This window comes from Babylonia areolata, chromosome 35 (assembly GCF_041734735.1).
Source record: "Babylonia areolata isolate BAREFJ2019XMU chromosome 35, ASM4173473v1, whole genome shotgun sequence".
NCBI lineage: Eukaryota > Metazoa > Mollusca > Gastropoda > Neogastropoda > Buccinidae > Babylonia > Babylonia areolata.
Window position 1 is genome coordinate 13,002,757 of NC_134910.1, and position 20,177 is coordinate 13,022,933.

At 44.3% G+C, this 20,177-nt stretch overlaps 1 protein-coding gene across 1 annotated transcript in view; it reads right to left on the reverse strand.

Annotated features, from left to right (window-relative positions):
• The window catches only part of LOC143278147 (uncharacterized), a 78,573-nt gene extending 63,811 nt beyond the window's left edge, over positions 1-14,762 (reverse strand). Inside the window, exon 1 of the mRNA XM_076583179.1 lies at positions 14,582-14,762. Coding sequence (XP_076439294.1) covers positions 14,582-14,600 — 19 coding nt within the window. The 5' untranslated portion in view covers positions 14,601-14,762. The remainder of the gene's footprint in view (positions 1-14,581) is intronic.
• Between the last annotated feature and the right edge of the window lie 5,415 nt (positions 14,763-20,177).

A 20,177-nucleotide genomic window follows, 5' to 3' on the forward strand; every position in this document is an offset into this window, starting at 1 on the left:
ATCCATACATCAGTGTGTGTGTGTGTGTGTGTGTCTGTGTGTGTGCGTGTGTATTTGCGTGTGCATGTGTATGTATGTATGTATGCGTGTGTGTGTGTGTGTGGGTGGGTGTGTACATGCGTACAAGTATCTCAGTTTCTCCTTCCCAAGCCGGAAGATGAGCATGAACTTCACAGTGGGTGGGGTCCTTCGATGATTCACAAGTCCAGTCCAGTCCCACAAAGTCCTACCAAGTGTTGGGTGGCAGTGGGGACAGGGGTGTTAAGTGTAGCTAGTGCTGTCCAAACATTTAATGACAGAAGTATATATTATGCACGTATATATAAAATTTAGTTCCATCCACACAGGAAAGAAGACAATTTCAAGCACAGAATTTCCTGACAGGCGGGTATACTACACTATTTACACAGAAAAGTGAAAAAGGTCCCCCCCCCACCCCCATCCCTCAAAATCCCCTCAATGGGGATCAGCAGGTTGTTCCCCCCCCCCCATCCCCCCCTCCCACCCCTCCCGCTATGCACACACCACTTGTGTGTACGGGACACAACTGTATGAACAAATCAACAAGCATTACAATTTGAATTAGTCACATAAAAAAAAAAAAATGTATCGGCATGCTTGAACGACCGGCTTGCTAAACTTAACCCAATGATTGAATTAAAAATTCATCCTTTATTTTTTTTTTTCTCCTTTCTTTTCTTTTTCTTTTCTTTTTTTATCATAGCTTTATTTGTTTTTGTTTTTCATTCATGAATATTCTAATACCATAATTGTATAACTATAGACCACTTTTTTTTTTTCATAAAAGTCGCTGAATTCCGTTGTATGACATTCAGTCTCAACTTATCCCAAGGGCTAGCAAATACACCACAAGTTAGGTCTTCTGGATAGTGTTTGAATTAATAATCATAAGTGAGGTATAGTAACATAGCAGTTAGGGATAAATATTTATATATATATATATATATATATATATATATATATATATATATATATATATATATATATATATATATATATATTATCTACAAACACCCCATTGGGTAGGGAGTGGGAGTAAACTAGATTAGGTGTTTGTGTGTGTGTGTGTGTGCATGTGTGAGTGGGTGTGTATGTGGGTGTGGGTGTGGGTGAGTGTGTCTGTGTGTGGGTGAGTGTGTGTGCATGTGTGTGCACGCACACATGCTTGCATGACTTGTCACCTGTTCCATCGGAGGGGGATGTAATCGTTCGGTGGGCATCAACAGGTGGGGAAGGTAGGGGAGAGTAAGAAGGGGGTGGGGGTAATGGGGAGAAATGGAGGAGGACAAGGAGGAGAAAAGGGGGAGATAGGGAGGGGGGAGGACAAGGAGGAGAAAAGGGGGAGATAGGGAGGGGGGGACAAGGAGGAGAAAAGGGGGAGATAGGGGAGAGGGGACAAGGAGGAGAAAAGGGGGAGATAGGGAGAGGGACAAGGAGGAGAAAAGGGGGAGATAGGGAGGGGGGGGACAAGGAGGAGAAAAAGGGGGAGATAGGGAGGGGGACGAGGAGGAGAAAAGGGGGAGATAGGGAGGGGGACAAGGAGGAGAAAAGGGGGAGATAGGGAGGGGGACAAGGAGGAGAAAAGGGGAGATAGGGAGGGGGACAAGGAGGAGAAAAAGGGGAGATGGGGGGGGGACAAGGAGGAGAAAAGGGGGAGATAGGGAGAGGGACAAGGAGGAGAAAAGGGGGAGATAGGGAGGGGGGGGACGAGGAGGAAAAAAGGGGGAGATAGGGAGGGGGACGAGGAGGAGAAAAGGGGGAGATAGGGAGGGGGGGACAAGGAGGAGAAAAGGGGGAGATAGGGAGGGGGGGACGAGGAGGAGAAAAGGGGGAGATAGGGAGGGGGGGAGAAGGAGGAGAAAAGGGGGAGACAGGGAGGGGGGGGACAAGGAGGAGAAAAGGGGGAGATAGGGAGGGGGGCAAGGAGGAGAAAAGGGGGAGATAGGGAAGGGGACAAAGAGGAGAAAAGAGGGAGATAGGGAGGGGGACAAGGAGGAGAAAAGGGGGAGACAGGGAGGGGGACGAGGAGGAAAAAAGGGGGAGATAGGGAGGGGGGACAAGGAGGAGAAAAGGGGGAGATAGGGAGGGGGACAAGGAGGAGAAAAGGGGGAGATAGGGAGGGGGGGATGAGGAGGAGAAAAGGGGGAGACAGGGAGGGGGACAAGGAGGAGAAAAGGGGGAGATAGGGAGGGGGACGAGGAGGAGAAAAGGGGGAGATAGGGAGGGGGGGACAAGGAGGAGAAAAGGGGGAGGGGGAGGGGGACGAGGAGGAGAAAAGGGGGAGATAGGGAGGGGGGGGACAAGGAGGAGAAAAGGGGGAGATAGGGAGGGGGGGACAAGGAGGAGAAAAGGGGGAGATAGGGAGGGGGGGACAAGGAGGAGAAAAGGGGGTGATAGGGAGGGGGACGAGGAGGAGAAAAGGGGGAGATAGGGAGGGGGGGACGAGGAGGAGAAAAGGGGGAGATAGGGAGGGGGGGGACAAGGAGGAGAAAAGGGGGAGGGGGGACGAGGAGGAGAAAAGGGGGAGATAGGGAGGGGGGGACAAGGAGGAGAAAAGGGGGAGATAGGGAGGGGGGGGGGACAAGGAGGAGAAAAGGGGCAGATAGGGAGGGGGGGGGGGACGAGGAGGAAAAAAGGGGGAGATAGAGGGGGGGGACAAGGAGGAGAAAAGGGGCAGATAGGGAGGGGGGGACGAGGAGGAAAAAAGGGGGAGATAGGGAGGGGGGACAAGGAGGAGAAAAGGGGGAGATAGGGAGGGGGGCGAGGAGGAGAAAAGGGGGAGATAGGGAGGGGGGACAAGGAGGAGAAAAGGGGGAGATAGGGAGGGGGGGACGAGGAGGAGAAAAGGGGGAGATAGGGAGGGGGACGAGGAGGAGAAAAGGGGGAGATAGGGAGGGGGACGAGGAGGAGAAAAGGGGGAGATAGGGAGGGGGGGACAAGGAGGAGAAAAGGGGGAGATAGGGAGGGGGGGTAAATTATGAATAGAGGGGAGCTGATGGGGGAAGGGAGGATGGAGGGGGATAAGTGTGGTGAGAGAGTGGGTAAAAAAAAAAATAAATAAAAACAGTGGCAGGAAGGAGGCTATGTTATGTCTAGTGGTGGTGGCGGACTGACCCAAAAATGATCAGTGCCGTGGTTGCCGACAAAAACAAAAACAAAAAAAAAAACAACCAAACTCAGATCAGCTGGGGTGGGGAGTCCAGTTGACACGCACGCCGGGTGCATGACTGAGCTGACAATGGCAATACCCCCACCCCACCCCACCCCCACCCCCCCCTCCTACCCATCCCATCCCTCCCCTCACCCTCTGACCCCTACAACCAGCAGTCCCCGAGGGTCTTCACACTGTGGTTATACACAGCGCTACTCAAGTTGTCGAGTCAGCAAGTCGGTGAGTTACCTCTGCACCTCTCTCTCAGTCACCCCCTTCCCCCACCCCACCCACCCACCCACCACCACCACTACCACTACCAGTCCCTAGGGTATTGACACTGCACTACACACACAGCGCTACTATTCCTTGTCAAGTCAGTAAGTGAGTCCTCTGCACCTCACCCTTCCCCCCGCCCCCCCCCCCCCCCCCCCCCCCCCCCCCCCCCCCCCCCCCACCCACCACCACCAGTCCCTTGGGTACTGACACTGCACTACACACAGCGCTACTCCTTGTCAAGTCCGTAAGTAAGTGAGTCCTCTGCACCTCACCCTTCCCCCGGCCCCGCCCACACCCCCACTCCCAACAACACCAAAGCTCAGATCAAGGGATCATCGCCCCATTCACAGCCATGGTACACGTACAATAAGGTGCTAACTATCCGACTACAACTGGTGGTAGTTAATTTAACTGCAGTGCAAACGTCTCTGAGAACCTATAAATTCCACAACTTCTTTTGTCACTTTTTTGTTGTTGTTGTTGTTGAAATCAATGTAAGCGTTTAGTTCACACATACATACACACACACACACGCACACACATTTACAGGTGCGCACGTGCACACACATGCACACGTACGCGCACGCGCATACACACACATACACACACACACACCACACAAACATGCTGACACACTGGCAGTCCCGACTCTAAAACGCGTGCATGCACGCACATGAACACACACGCACAAATTCACAAAGACACAGACACACACACTACACTACACTACACTAAACTTTATAAGTGGTATTTTCTTTTTCATCTCTCTCTCTCTCTCTCTCGCGTGTGCGTGTGTGTGTGTGTGTATGTATGTGTGAACTAAACGCTTATTTTTTATTATTATCATTTTATTAGTATTACTATTATTATTACTACTACCTTTTTCTATATTATAATTATTATTTATTTATTTATTTATGTAAGCTTATCTATTATTTATTCCCCCCCCCCCCCTTTTTTTTTTTTTTTTTTTTTTTTTTTTTCTCAAGGCCTGACTAAGCGCGTTGGGTTACGCTGCTGGTCAGGCATCTGCTTGGCAGATGTGGTGTAGCGTATATGGTTTGTCCGAGCGCAGTGACGCCTCCTTGAGCAACTGAAACTGAAACTGAAATCTCTCTCTCTCTCTCTCTCTCTCTTTCTCTCTCACTCGTCCTTTCTGATTTTGTTAGTGTGTCCAGTGCTCCACTCCTCCCCCCCCCCCCACACACACACACCCACTCCTACCCCCTCCACCACCACCACCACCACCACCAACAACACCACCACCAAAGCTCTGATCCAGTGGGTCGCTGGGGTCACTATACAAGTACACCACCAATACTACCACATGGTGTTACTGTTAGTAGCAGTACTGCTGCTACAGTACAAGCAGTAAATCTACTAGTAGCAAATCGCTGTGCAAGGTCTACTTGTCACTTTCCCCCCGCCCCCCCCCCCCCCCCCCCCCCCCAGTGCTATTTGTGTGTGTGTGTGTGTGTGTGTGTGTGTGTGTGTGTGTGTGTGTGTTCTGTTGTTGTTTTTTGTCTTCTTTTTTTTCTATACAAGGTAAACATTCATTCAGTTCACACAACATATGCAGTGTACCTGACTGCGCTGTTTTCCTACCCCCCAGCCCCTCTCTCTCTCTCTCTCTCCATTTCTTTTCTTTCTCAGTTTTTTGTTTTTTGTTTTGTTTTGTTTTTTGTTTGTTGTTGTTGTTGTTGATGATGTTGTTTTGTTCGTTTTGGGTTTTTTTGTTGTTGTTGTTGTTGCTGCTGTTTTTGTTGTCGTTTTTTCCTTTGGATGTATGTTCAGTTCTTTTTCAGTGCACACACCTGTAGAGAACTTAACTGTGCTATTTTCCTTTACTCCCTTACCCCCCACCCCCTTCTCTCTCTCTCTCTCTCTCTCTCTCTCTCTCTCTGTTTTTTTTCATGGGATGTGTTTAGTTCTTTTTCCAGTGCATTTTCATAGTATTTCTTCAATTCTCTCTCTCTCTCTCTCTGTTTTTTTCATGGGATGTGTTTAGTTCTTTTTCCAGTGCATTTTCATAGTATTTCTTCAATTCTCTCTCTCTCTCTCTCTCTCTCTTCCTGCGTTCCTTTTCTTCCTTCTTCTTACAGAAACAAGATACAGATACAGAAGGTGGGACTGTAATAAGCCTCAAGGCTTTTCCACGTCCTTTCTTGAAATATGTATTTTGGGGTTTGCATTTGCATGCTAATTTGCCTATCAATTACTTGTCAAAATCGTATTTCTGAGCTAATGATCTAGGGTCGTTGTCCAGAAGATTTTCTTTTTAAGTGGGTTATATTGTTAGCTGATTTTGTTACATCTAATAGTGCACTCCATCATTTAACAGCTCTGATGCTGAAGGATGATTTGCGAACATTTGTCCATCAAAACTGTGTATTGTTCTTGTCCCAGTTTTCTATTTTCTTCTTTCTTATGCTTTTCTTTCTTGATTTTGTACCCCAGGGTTGGGAGGGAAAAAAATTCTTGTTATTGTGTTCATCTCAATGTCCAGAAAAAAATCACCACCCCCCCCCCCCACACCCCACCCCTTCTCTCTCTCTCTCTCTTCCTTCTTCTTATCCCAATTTTCTATTTCTTTTTTTTTTCTTATGCTTTTCTGTCTTGATTTTGTAAACTGTAAGTGGGAAAAAAAACACACAAAAAAACACATTCTTGTTGTCATTGTGTTCATCTCAATGTCCTGGAAAAATGTTATGGAAACAAGAACATGCCCAGCAAGCAACCCCCCTGGTCATACACGTAAAAGCCCACTCGTGTACGTACGAGTGAATGTGGGAGTTGTTGCAGCCCACGAACAAAGAAAAAGAAGAAGAAGAAGAATACACACACCTTAGGAAGGAAGGTGGAAGAATGGTTTTAACTCTCTCCATACGAACGGCGAAAGAGACGACGTTAACAGCGTTTCACCCCAATTACCACCATCAAAATACTGCAAGCGGAAGGCTCTTACACTGAAGAGGTGAATGTTGACAAAGAATACCACAATTCTGACGACGGAAGCTAAAGCTTGGGTCATTCAGACACCCACTGGACATCCGAGGGGTCCGTGTAGAGGAGAAGAGAGGACTGGCCGTACTGAGTGAGTTAAGATGCTTATCTGCCAATGCAGCGTGCAGTAAGGTCTGGGTTTGAAAATTATCCCAAGCTCACCCTCTCTCCCACACGTTTGACTGGATAATCAAAACGTGCATCTATCTAGTTATTTGAATGGGCCGATAAACCAAGCTTCCGTGTGCAGCAAGCGCTTGGTGTGCACACTGAAAAAGAACCTAAGGCAACAGAAGTGTTGTCCTCTGACAAAATCATTATGTCGAGAAGAAACCTGATGCTAGCGATCGGTACACACATACACATACTTAAACACACACACACACACACACACACACACACAAGTTTACACGAGTACATACTTAGAAACACACACATAATTACACCCACACTCAGACACGCACACACACACACACATACACATACACAACAACATGTAACAGAGTATTCAAGTTTACAAATACTTGGAAACACACACACACACACACACACACACACACGTGCGCACGCGCACACACACACACACGTTTATGCAGGCACATACTTAGAAACACACACACACACACAGTTTATGCAGGCACATACTTAGAAACACACACACACACACAGTTTACACATGCACATACTCAGAAACACATATATAATTACACCCACCCACCCACACACACACACTCTCTCTCTCCCACATACACACAGACACAACCACATGCACACAAGCTTACACATACCTGGAAACACACACACACACACACACACACACACACACAGACACACACACACACACACAGAGTTTATACATGCACACACTTAGAACATAATAACACACACACACACACACACACACACACACACACACACACACACACACTCATACTGCGAGACACACACACACGTTCACGCCCACACCCACACCCACACCTAGTGCAACTGGTCAAACAACTCAGTAAAAACCTGCTCTGACATGCTCACGGCTCCACCTGACCTACTGAACGACCCAGGTTGTGAGGTGGTGGTGGTGGTGGTGGTGGTGGTTGTAATGTATGCTGCCTGACCAGTGCAAGCACCGAGACACACTCCCTGACACTCTCCACGAAAATGAGTCCCATGTCACTAGTTGGCCGTGATCAAAATGTCTGTCAGTTCAGTTATATACAACCTTCCCCTGAAAACTGTTTCATTTAAATCAGTTAACATCAGTTATCCATAATCTAAACGCTTCACCCACACACTGGCAAAAATGAGTTCAATATCATGTTGTTGTTTTTCAAATTTTCAGACTTCCGTTTTATCTGTATCAGAAAAGACAATCAACTGAGGTCCCATAAGCATGAAAGAAAAAAAAAAAAACCCCACCCCATGGCATCAAAAGGGTTGTCCCTGGCATAACTGTTGAGCAGAAAAAATCCATTTTGTTAGTGATACACTACAGTAGACTTGCAGACTGATTTTTTTTTTTTTTTTTTTTTTAATAATCAATTGGGCGGCGCTGCACTATGACAATACTGCTGCTCTCCAGGAGACAGCAGCCTGCATTTCACACAGATACATTTTGTGACAAAAAGTAATACACTACAATACACACTCATGTATGTGTGTGTGTATATGTATCTACATATATATATATATATATATATATATATATATGTTTATTGTCACACATACAACTCTATGCACACAGCCAGAAATACTAGCACACAGACACACACACACCACTCTATATACACAGACATACACTCTTGATACATGCGCACACACACACAGGCACATACACACACAGTGACACACACATAACTCTATGCACACAGCCAGAAATACACACACACACACACACACACACACACACACACCACTCTATACACATGACACAGACATACACTCTGACACATAGACACACACACAACTCTATGCACACAGACAGAAATACACACACACACACACACACACATAACTCTATGCACACAGCCAGAAATACACACACACACACACACACACACACACACACACACACACACACACACACACACAAACATATCACTGACTGAACTCCTTAAGTCAGCTGCCAGATGCCGTAGAATCCATACATGTATACACAGTGAACCACCACTTGTGGATCTTCCCATCTGCAAGATGTGTGTACAGTATGTGTGTGTGTGTGTGTGTGTGTGTGTGTGTGTGTGTGTGTGTGTGTGTGTGAGCTGTATACAGCGCTTGCCAAGTGGTGGCCCCTGTTCTCTTTGGCTCTGACTGCACATTTACAGAACTTTACACAGCTCTTGTGTACAACAATGGGTTTCAGAATTTGCCTAGTTACATCTTTTGCCTCTCTGTCTCTCTCTCAGTCTCTGTCTCTCTCCCCCATCCCCCTCCGTCTCCCAAACTCTCTCTCAAATATGCATGCACACACATGTAAGCACATGGCATGCATGTGCACTTACACATATGCACAAGCATCAGAGCACACACACACACACACACACACACAGTCTCATAAAATCCTCAGGCAGAAACACATCGTATGTAAAATCAGATACACCATAAACACAAGAACACTTGCACACTGCAAACACCACACACACACGCACACGCACGCACGCACACACACACAGAGATACACTGATGCACACACACATTCCCATATCAAACATGTAAATCCACCTAACCCCTTTCTGCGCACGCCACACACACGCACACACACAGATAGTGACAAACACACACACTCCCATATGTGTACAAGTCCACCCAACCCCTCCTGTGCACAATCTAAAACACACTCTCGTGCACACACACACTGAAAAGCACATGCATGCAAGTAAGAGCACTGTCGTTTGCAAGCACCTCTACACACACACACACACACACACACACATAGTGACAAACACACAACACTCCCACACACATGCAAGTCCACCACACACACACACACACACACGCACGCACACACGCACACACACACACACTGAAAAGCACATGCATGCAAGCAAGAGCACCGTCATATGCAAGCACCCCCCCACACACACACACACACAAACAATAAACAACAAAATACCCACACATACAGTACAATACATTAAAAAATCCAACACTGAATATCTGACACTGGCACACATGCCCACTTCAGTAACTGAAGAACCCACCAGTAGTAACGTTCTCAGCAAAGGCTACCCAATACTGCAAAAGACAACAGATAAAACACCCAACACCTCATCTCTCTCTCTCTCTCCTGATTTGGGACAGATGGTCCTGTCATTCCGGCTTATCAGAAGGTTCAGTCTACACAATGGGAAGTCTGACACTTGGTGTTTTCCAATACAGAGTCTGTGAGCGTCTGGGTTTGAATCCTGTTCATTCTCGCTCTTTCTTAAACCCAAGTTTGACTGGAAAATCGAACTCTCTAGTCATCATTCTCGCTCTTTCTTAAACCCAAGTTTGACTGGAAAATCGAACTCTCTAGTCATTCGGATAAGACAATAAACCGAGCTCCTGTGTGCAGCATGTACTTCAGGCGCACTGAAAAAAATCCCATGTCAATGAGAGTGTTGTCCTCTGGCAAAAAACATTTTTGGAAGAAATCTAGAGGATACTTATATCATGATCATTCACCACATTACATCCAATTCGCCCTGCATTATTCGTTTCATTATCCATCATCTTTTTCATTACGTTGCAGGCACACTGAAGACCCTTTTTGTCATTGCTTGAATCTATGCAGATAAAGTATTGGTGAAAGCAAAGAGTTGTCAGACTTATTTAAAATCCACTTGGACAGACACACAAATATATATATATATATATATATATATATATATGAATGCACTCAAGGCCTGACTCAGCGCATTTGGTTATGCTGCTGGTCAGGCATCTGCCTTTGCAAATGTGGTGCAGCATATATAATATATATATATATATATATATATGTATGTATAAACAGCAGGAGAGAAGTATAATATATATATATATATATATATATATATATGTATGTATGTATAAACAGCAGGAGAGAAGAGAAAGAGAGAGGACAGGGGAAAGAGAGAGGCTTGTTGTAAACACATGAAACAGTACTACACGGGTGTTACATTTCAATTTTGATTAAACGACAGAGATTTCAATTTTGATTACACCACAGAGAGAGGTTTGTTATAGAGAGAGGTGGGACTCAGGTGAGTTGGTGAGAGGGAGGGGGTGAGGGAGAGAAAAAGAGGGAAGCCTGATGTTATGTCTGAACAATTATTTAATAAAATACTAGTATCAGACAGAGAGAGAGAAAAAGAAAAAAAAAAAAAAAGCAAGAGGGGGGGGGGCGGGGTGGGTAGGGGTAGACTGAGAGAGACAGGGACAGAGAGTAGAGAGAGAGAAAGGTAAAGAGGGAAGAAGGGTGTAGACAGAGAGGAAGAGAGAGAGAGAGAGAGAGAGAGAGAGAGAGAGAGAGAGAAAGGTGGGGAGAGGGAGTCAGAGAGAAAGACTGAGAGGAAAAACAACTGTAAAAAAAAATATATTGATTTTACATATTTCTGATTAATAATTATAAAAGAGAAAGAGGAGGACAAAGAGAAAGACAAGACAACCGACAGTTTGACAATGATTCATTGATTGATATGACAAACAGCTTCTTTTAGCTGCGATGTCATGAGGGGTGCCATTACTGCTAATTAAATAAACCAAAAAAACCAACAACCAAAAATGGAGATAACTGAAACTGCACAATACTGTATAGATCTACACTGTGCCTGCAGTTGGATAAAATGGGAGAGAGAAAAGAAAGAAAAGCAAGGCACTGAACAAAACAAAATGGGCTGATAAAACAACTTCAGATGGTCTATCTACATCTGGCCAACTGGCAGGGTAAATTTCAAAACAATCTATACAGCAATCGTTCTATTTACAATACAAATCTATATGCAATAATGAAATATATAACAATATATATATATATATATCAATATTTGTGAGGTTTACTCATGATGACAGTCTTTTCATCAATATTCTTAGCAAGTTATCCACTATCAACATCTTGCGGTGAAATTATATTGTAGCTAAAAAATTTGTTATGTTAAAAGAGAGACAGACAGACAGAGAGAGACAGAGAGAAAGAGAGAGAGAGAAAGAGAAATGAGAGAAAGAGAGAGACATTGAGAGACAGACAGACACTGAGAGATATATAGAGAAAGAGACACAGGGACAAAGAGTGTGTGTGTGTGTGTGTGTGTGTGTGTGTGTGTGTGTGTGTGTGTGCGCGCGCGCGCGCGCGTGCATGTGTGCACTTGTGCAAGTAGTAAAGCACACATTTTTGCACATGTGCAAAGGGGTGCAATCCCAGACCACCATGGAACTGTAGTATTATTATCATCAAATTTAAGTGCTTATGATTTCTTGTATCTTACTATGTTATGCCAAAAGTTACTTTTACTATTTTTATTCCTCAATAAAAAAAAAATTTTTTAAGTTAAACTGAACAAACAAGTATGAATCATTTAGATTTACCCCCATTATAGATTACTGTCCTAATAGATTTTCTTTTTTTTAAATAAACAAGGAAACACCACCACCACAGAGCTGTAATGCATCCCCCTAGCTATAAAAACACAAAGAGGCAGGCCTCCTTGTTCAGTGAGTCGATATCTGTTTCTCACAAGATAGAACCTGCACTCTGGCACTTACGACACTGAAAAATCAATGCCTGCGTCTTCCTTGAAGTTCCTCCTCACCTGCGCCCTCTGTTTAAAAGTATGGTTTCTTCAGTGCCAGCAAATTCTTGTTGCCATGGTAACACTTTTTTTTTTTTTTTTTTTTTTTCAAAGCAATCCTCATTTTACACCATTTTCATTGGGAGAAAAATTTACTGGTGTCAAAAGTTGTCAATAAACACACACACACACACACACACACACACAAACAAGTTATAATAACAAAGCTCCAAGTCCAATGAAACTTTCTGTCCCCCTCTTATGACCAACCTGAAATCAAATTTCTGTGCACTGCATGTTTCGGACATTAAAGGAATTGATTGTAATTTATATGACAGATTGAAACTCTTCAGCTGAAATGTTTGTGCTTCCGTCTTTCATTCTGAACTTCTGTGGTTTAAATTTCTGCCAATCACTAAAATATCAACTATAAAGTATACATATCAGACTAACAGGCCAGCATTTTCCAGTCTCCCAAGCCAAAATATTGAAGTTTCAACAGACCTATTTCTGACTGAACACTCTCCCACATGTTTAAACACAGAACATATCAAATATAGACATTAAACAGCACAATTCACAAACACTGAAGTTCTCTGCAATATGGGCAGTCAATCTGAAAAACAAAATTAAACAGCAAACATGTCTAAAAGAATAAATAAATAATAATAACAGAGCTTGTTAAGCAACGTTAATACAAGCCCATCCTATACACAGTACACATATGAGACTGTGTGTGCCTCTGTGTGTGTGTGTGTGTGTGTGTATGACGTTAGTGCCAGTACAACATGTATATTTTGTCACTTTTGTGAGTCACTAAATGTGTGTCTGTATGTCTGTGTGTGTGTTTGTGTAGTGTGTGTGTGAGTGTGTGTCTGTACGTCTGTGTGTGTGCAAAATGTGTATTCTGTGTGTGTGTGTGTGTGTGTGTGTGTGTGTGTGTGTGTGTGTGTGTGTGTGTGTGTGTGTGTGTGTGTGTGTGTGTGTGTGTGTGTGTGAGTGTGTGTGTGTGTGTGTGTGAAAGAGAAACAGACAGACACTATCAAAACTGAAAGAGACAGATAGACAGACAGATAAACTCACAGCATGGGAGCTTGAGAATTTTAACTGCCAAGTAACATAATTTGTAATTATACAGAGCAGATTATGTCATACTCTCTCTCTCTCTCTCTCTCTCTCTCTCTCTCTCCACACACACACACACATACACACATTATTCAAAGAACTGTTCTTGTTTTTTTCAATTAAACAATGCCAGGAGCATTACCAGTAAATGACTAACAAACAAGTATAGTAACTTTTGCTCCCTGACACAAAGGCACACACCTTCTGTCTACTGCTGATTACTTAATGCGACCCATCAGCTTGCTCAAGTACAAATCATTAGTGTCATACAAGTTACATGTATGTTAACACCCAAAGAAATTTTCCTTCAGCTATGATGTTCTGTGCTTTTAATGTTTTTAAGAAGCATTCAATTACTGTTTGTGGGATGAACAGATTCATGTCACACTATATGCTTGACCCCCCCACCCCCCACCCCACCCCTCTCTCTCTCTCTCTCTCTAGACACACACACGCTGGTACCCACACAATTTTCCCATGTTCATTTTTAAAGACTGATTATATATCACAAAAACAATCCTTTATTATTAGTATCAGTATTTGTACTAGTATTATTCTATGATCAACATCATTAACAGCAGTTCTTATCAACTTACTTCTCATAAAAAAAACTGTAACTTGGGAAACATAAATTTGGACAGAAGAATGTTCTCCGGCGATTTCTTGTATAAATTTATCTGAAACAACAACCAGCTTCATTTCTGTCACGATGTATAGTATGTAAATTGATTAGATGACGACACATTTCCTCTTGGGACTAACAAATGTGACACGAACACACAGGAGTGAATCATCCGGTTTCTGGGCAACTGCACACTCAAACAGTCTAAGTTTTGTGCGCACATAACTAATCTATTTCGGTCCTGGTCTCCAAGTCTACTGACGAGCAAAAGCGCTCTTTTCTTCTCCACCCCACCCCTCCCTCCTCTCGCTTCTTTGTTACCGGTCAACGACCAAAAGCTGACAAAGATTAGCACAGACAATGCCCAACAGCTGAGCTTCCCTCTGAAGCGCTATCCCCCCCATCAGATCATTGCCTAAAATAGACACGCAGATGGTCTTTTGGCAGAAGTTGCACAAACTTTCCATAAGACAAATCAACACAAATACGAGCGACCAAAATTTGTCTGAGACATACGCGTACACCAAACAACCGGCCAAACAGCCAAATAGGAACAATCTTCACACCGGGTGTATTTTTTTGCACAGCTGGCAATGCAAGCTGATGTGTGTTGTTAAAATGGTGACCTTGCTTTCTTACCTCCAACTTCAGGCTTCATTTCGTGACGCTATTCCTCGTTTCTGCGATCTGCCCCCTGCTCTCCTGTCTCTCTGAGGGTTAGGGCATGTTGTCTGCTGTCTGCTACATTGACATGGAAGACGCAAAGCAACTGGGAACGGTAAAATCAGACGACATTTCCGCTCAACCGTCTCCAGCAAAGTGTAATGGATTGTCTGTTTATGAATAATGTTGGTGTTGAGTCACGTGACTTCTACGCGACGGCAACATCATGGAAATTTTTTCGATAGCAGCTGCATGAAAAGAGATGAGACGGATTTTGTTAGCTTTTTGCTTGAGAAAAAGGGGAAATCAGCGACTTTTCATACAAGGTTATAACGGAAACACACCATCTTTTGCCAAATAGAAAAACTGTAACCTCTGACCTTTGTCTATCTGACCTCAGTTGACATGACACACTTTCTTCCATGTGCATTTTTACATCAGATTAATGGGAAGATTTTTCTTTAAACTTTTTAGAATCGGTTGTACTTTATGGCTTTAGATTCACGAGTGCATGTTTCGTCTTGGTGGGTAACAGCATAGCATGATATGAAAAAATTACGGAAAATCGCGGGGTTCGCCCGGACAGCTGTTAGAAGGGAACTAACCTTCATGACAACCTGTTGTCAATGAAATTTCTCCTGATTTTCTTAAATACAGATCATCTAAATAACACATGATTCTGTATGATATAGTTGGATGGCCATACGGAACCTATTTCTGCAAAGTTTTTCAATAAATAATCATCAGAATCGGTATATTGTTGTGTTTTTTCTCCAAGTCGTCTGCTACGATTAAAGTTAAAAATAGAACAGCATGGCTGCTACGTCACCACTGTAAACAAGTGGGTGTGGCTTGTGCCAGCAATCACTTCCCGTAAAAGGAAATCATTATTCCGATTGTTTTATAAAAATAATTTCCAATACCATGTTCTCTCGCCGTTTTGTTTCTATATATATATAATTACCTGATCAAAATAATTCTTATGCTTTTATCTGTGTGTTTTAAAAAGTAAGCGAGGAAATGGGAGGGGAAAGAATCGCGTTTAGAAAATCAAGTCTATCAGATTGAAGTCCCATGAAACACGTACATTTGGAAGAACAGCCAGAAAAGCTGCTGGAGCATCGTATTCGTTTTCACGTGAAGCCGTTCTCAAAGATTCTGTTGACAGCTAGCATGGATCTGGAGCATGCAGAAGCTGTGAAACTCAGCTGGACCGTCACCTTTGCCCATTAATTTCACAGGACTTCTGGTTTTTTTCTTTTCCCTCACAGTAACTGGAGCACCGCACTGAACTGTTCACCAGATTCCTCCAGGTCTGAAGGTTGTGTGTCAAAAGCCTGGATCTCTGGATGATTTTTTTTCCTGTTCATTCTACAGTGTTGTTTGTTTGTTTGTTTGTTGTTGTTTTGTTTTGTTGTTGTTTTTGTTGTTGTTTCTTTTGTTGTTGTTTGTTTGTGTGTGTGTTGTTGTTGTTGTTGTTTTCAGTCTCATCCTCCGTCCCGATCCTTTTCTCAGTATTTCATTGGATGATTGCACCGGGCGGTTTTAGCTGAAGGCTCTTCAACTGATACGTAGCCATACCTGCGTACCTTTTTTGACTCAGCACGGTGATATCAGCAGATCTTCGTAAGGTTTGGCGCACTGTTCTTCATTGGTGATGTGATCAGTGTATTTGATGTTTTGTAGGTATATCTTGCGGCGATAGCCTCTCGTTTCCATCAGTGGCTTGAAATCTTTTCCACACTGAACCCGCCGTGAGAGTCCATGTCTCGCATGCATCAGTGCACTAGGCTGAAGCTGGGATATACCAGTGCAGGCAGGGGTCTGATCTTGTTTTTCATGGCCAGTGATGTTGCTGTCCTTCAAAGATTCAAAGAGTCAAAGAAATTTGATCCTTTTACCCCGTTTGGTGTGTGGGGGATACAATAACAATACATACTCATTGAATCACAACTTCACTGAGTCCAACGATGTCTCCGAAACACGCAAAAACGCACTGACACCCACGCAAGCACACACACGCGCGCCAGTAATGATTTGCAAGAAAACAAATCAGTCAAAATTAAACATACTGACAAGTATGTTTTAGATCAGTATACCAAAAGTTACATAACCTTTCCAAGTTTTATGAATTTACTTAGAGTAAGTTATGTTTTCTTCCCAGCACTGATTGAATTGCACTAAACCTAACATTGACACTGTGATTTATATTTATGTGGTATCAATTTATTTCTAATTACAGTATTTTGCGGACATTCTAAAACAAAATGAAATTCATCCCCAGCAGTATCACAGGTCATTAATAGTCAGTAATGACGGCTGACCTTCCAATTTGAAGATTGAAGTATCCATATTACATTCCTTGCAAATTTTGTTTTCGTCTTCTCTCAGTTCTTCCTATTTCGATTTACAGTTTATATATCTGTGACCAAGCGCGCTATGCTTGCTCCAAAACTTTAGTCTGGACAGTGCTGATGCTGTCTTTGCTACCCTCGAGAGGATTTCTAGTTTGGACCCTTCATTGCTGAAGATGAATCCGGCCACTGAAGTGAACTCAGTGCTGAACAGTTGCTATAGTTTCTGTTCCTGGACAGTAATATCAGCATTGATGGTGCGGGTGTTGAACAGCGTGGGGAACAGAAGGCAGCCTTGACGGACTCAGTCCAGCTGAAGTATGGAACCAAACCACTCTCCAATACTTGAACACACTGTGTTACTGAGTACCACTGACTGTAGTCGCTTTGGAGTATAGTTGCTGTAATGGAGAAATACAGTGCACTGAATGCAGATCGGTCAAGAAATGAAGAATGATGCAACGGACTGAAACTGGATTGAACAACGGTGTGAAGACATTGAGAACTGAAATCTTCACAGCAAAAGTCAAGTCACAGGAGGTAGGAAAAAACATTAAGGAGAGATTTTCCGATCTTGAGCAATGACACAAAAAGCCTTTAAGGTTGTAAAAGATCTGATGGCCAAACAGAAAGCCGAACTGAAGTCAAGTCACGGGAGCTAGGTAAAAACATTAAGTAGAGATTTTCCGATCCTGGGCAATGGCACAAATAAAAGCCTTTGGGGTTGTAAAAGATCTGATGTCAAACAGAAAGAAGGTCAATTCCAGTCACATGAGCTAGGTAAAAAGATAAAATTGAGATTTCCACCGGATCTTGAGCAATGACACAAATAAAAGCCTTTGGGGCTGTCAGTAAAAGATCTGATGGCCAAACAGAAAGAAAGTCAAGTCACAGGAGCTAGATGAAAATATTAAGTAGAGATTTTCCGATTTTCCTATCTTGAACTTGACGTGACCGGGATTTCAAAGTCCTTGATACTGATCCGCCTAACTCATATATATATATATATATATATATATATATATATATATATATATATATATATATATAATATATATATATATATTTATATAGTATCAACACATAGTAAAACCTCGATCTACCAATGCTTATGGAATTCAGGGGCGACCATCCCCAACCCAGAGGGTCGCAGGTTGCGGATAGCGGACGGATTCAAGGTATGGAGGTTAGCCCCGAATATGCTGGCTTGCTAGTAAATAAGGGGTCCCGGACAAACTGACGGTGTTGCCTACTGGGATGCGGTGAGGCTTCAGGTGGCACTGTCTCATCTATGAAAAGCCCCACATGTCCTGCAACGGAAACATAGTCTCGGCAGAAATGGGTCGCCTCAGAAACCCTAGCCCGGGTAGGTGCAGCTCGTTAGCCTAGGAAGGCAGTTCATCTAGGAGAAGGAAACTCCGATTTCAAACCCGAGCAGATGAAGCTCGTTAGCCAAGGAAGGCTGTTCGTCTAGGACTGAGAAGGACAACTCCAAGCTCAAACATTCGCTGCCTTGTGGCTACATCTTCTTCAGGAAAAGGCTAAGGGAGTAAACCCTCACAGAAAATCCCGGCGGAGTCGAAGTTCCTAAGGCGGTCTTGAGTTGTAACCAGCTCCTTTCCGGCAGCTCCTGCGTCGTCCCTGGTGCCATGCGTATTGGCTTCTGCTTTTCCCCTGGAGTCAACTAGAAGCGAGGAGAGGGGGGACTTGCTCTATGGGCAACAGCTTGTCTTCCGTATCAATCTGCCCAGGCCTACATCTGGAGCACAGTGTGCTACAATGGAGCAGTATCTGACCCGTTCCAAATAAGCAGTAGTGTCAAGCAGGGTTGTGTGCTCAGTCGCCCCAACATTATTTGGCATATTTTTCTCCATGCTTCTGTCATATGCATTCGCAAACAACGAAGATAGAGTTTACCTACACACAAGATCTGACGGAAAGCTCTTCAACCTGGCCAGACTCAGAGCCAAGACCAAAGTCAGGCATGTCACCAGTCAGAGAGGCTCTCTTCGCCGATGACGTTGCACTAGTGACACACACAGAGGAGGCCCTTCAGCGGAGACTCACAGACCGCGTCAGTTGCGCACGCGTGCAATGAATTCAGTTTGGCCCGCACCATCAGCCTGAAGAAAACGGAGGTGATGGGACAGGGCACAAACTCTCCGGCCTCCAACAATCCACATCGGGAGCCACGAGCTGAACAGCTGAACACAGTTGACCGGTTTCAGTATTATCTGGGGTCGACAATAACTTCGAATCTCCCCCTCGAGCCAGAGATCAGCTCAAGAATTGCGAAGGCCGCCGCCGGGGTCATGTCCAAACTTCACAAGAGGGTGTGATCAAACGAAAGCTTGACGGTGAACACTAAGATGCAGGTCAGTGTATCGAGCTTGCGTTCTAAGCACCCGGATACTCAACTCGAGTGAAACATGGACCGGCCACATCAGTATGCTGCCCAAGAGAAGAGACCGTTTCCATATCCGATGCCTCAGACGCATTCTTGGAATCCGATGGCAGGACAAGATCCCAAACACTGTAGCACGGAGCCGGCGTGCAGGCTTCAGTTGCCAACTGTCTTCTCCCTTCTGAGTCGACGCCGTCAGTATTCGCTGGCTCGGTCATGTTCGCGGTTGGCCACCGCCGAATGGATGAAGGCCGCAGTCCCTAACTTGAAGATCTCCGGCAGTGCTGTACGGCGAACTATCAGAGGGATCTAGGCCTCATAGTCAGTCGAGGCCGCCCCCGCCTAAGATTCAAAGACGCCTGCAAACGGGACTTGACAAGTACAGATGTGCTGTCCTGGGAAAGCTTGCGGACTCATGTGGACCCAGGAAATCTGCTATTCAGAGACAGTGGGTGAAACAAGCAGAGAGAAGCCGCATTGACTCGCGTAGGAGAAAAAAAGAGCCACACGCAGGTCAAATTCTGTAAACCAAGCAGGACCTACATATATCTGTCCCACTGACATGCAGTAGAGCCGATTGCCAGTCCAGCATTGGTCTACAAACCCACCACGACAGCCGGCCCCGGGAAGTGCAATACCCGACAGTGACTACATTTCTGGTGCCGGCAGCCCGGCATTGTCTCTCGAGACGGAAGGAGGCCGACGACGACGACCGACGACCAACTCAATTGCTTCTTCATGCAAATTAAGTGATGTAGCTCAGGACCATCACTGAATATTGCAATGGGACTCAGTGATCTGTCTCTGGCCGTGT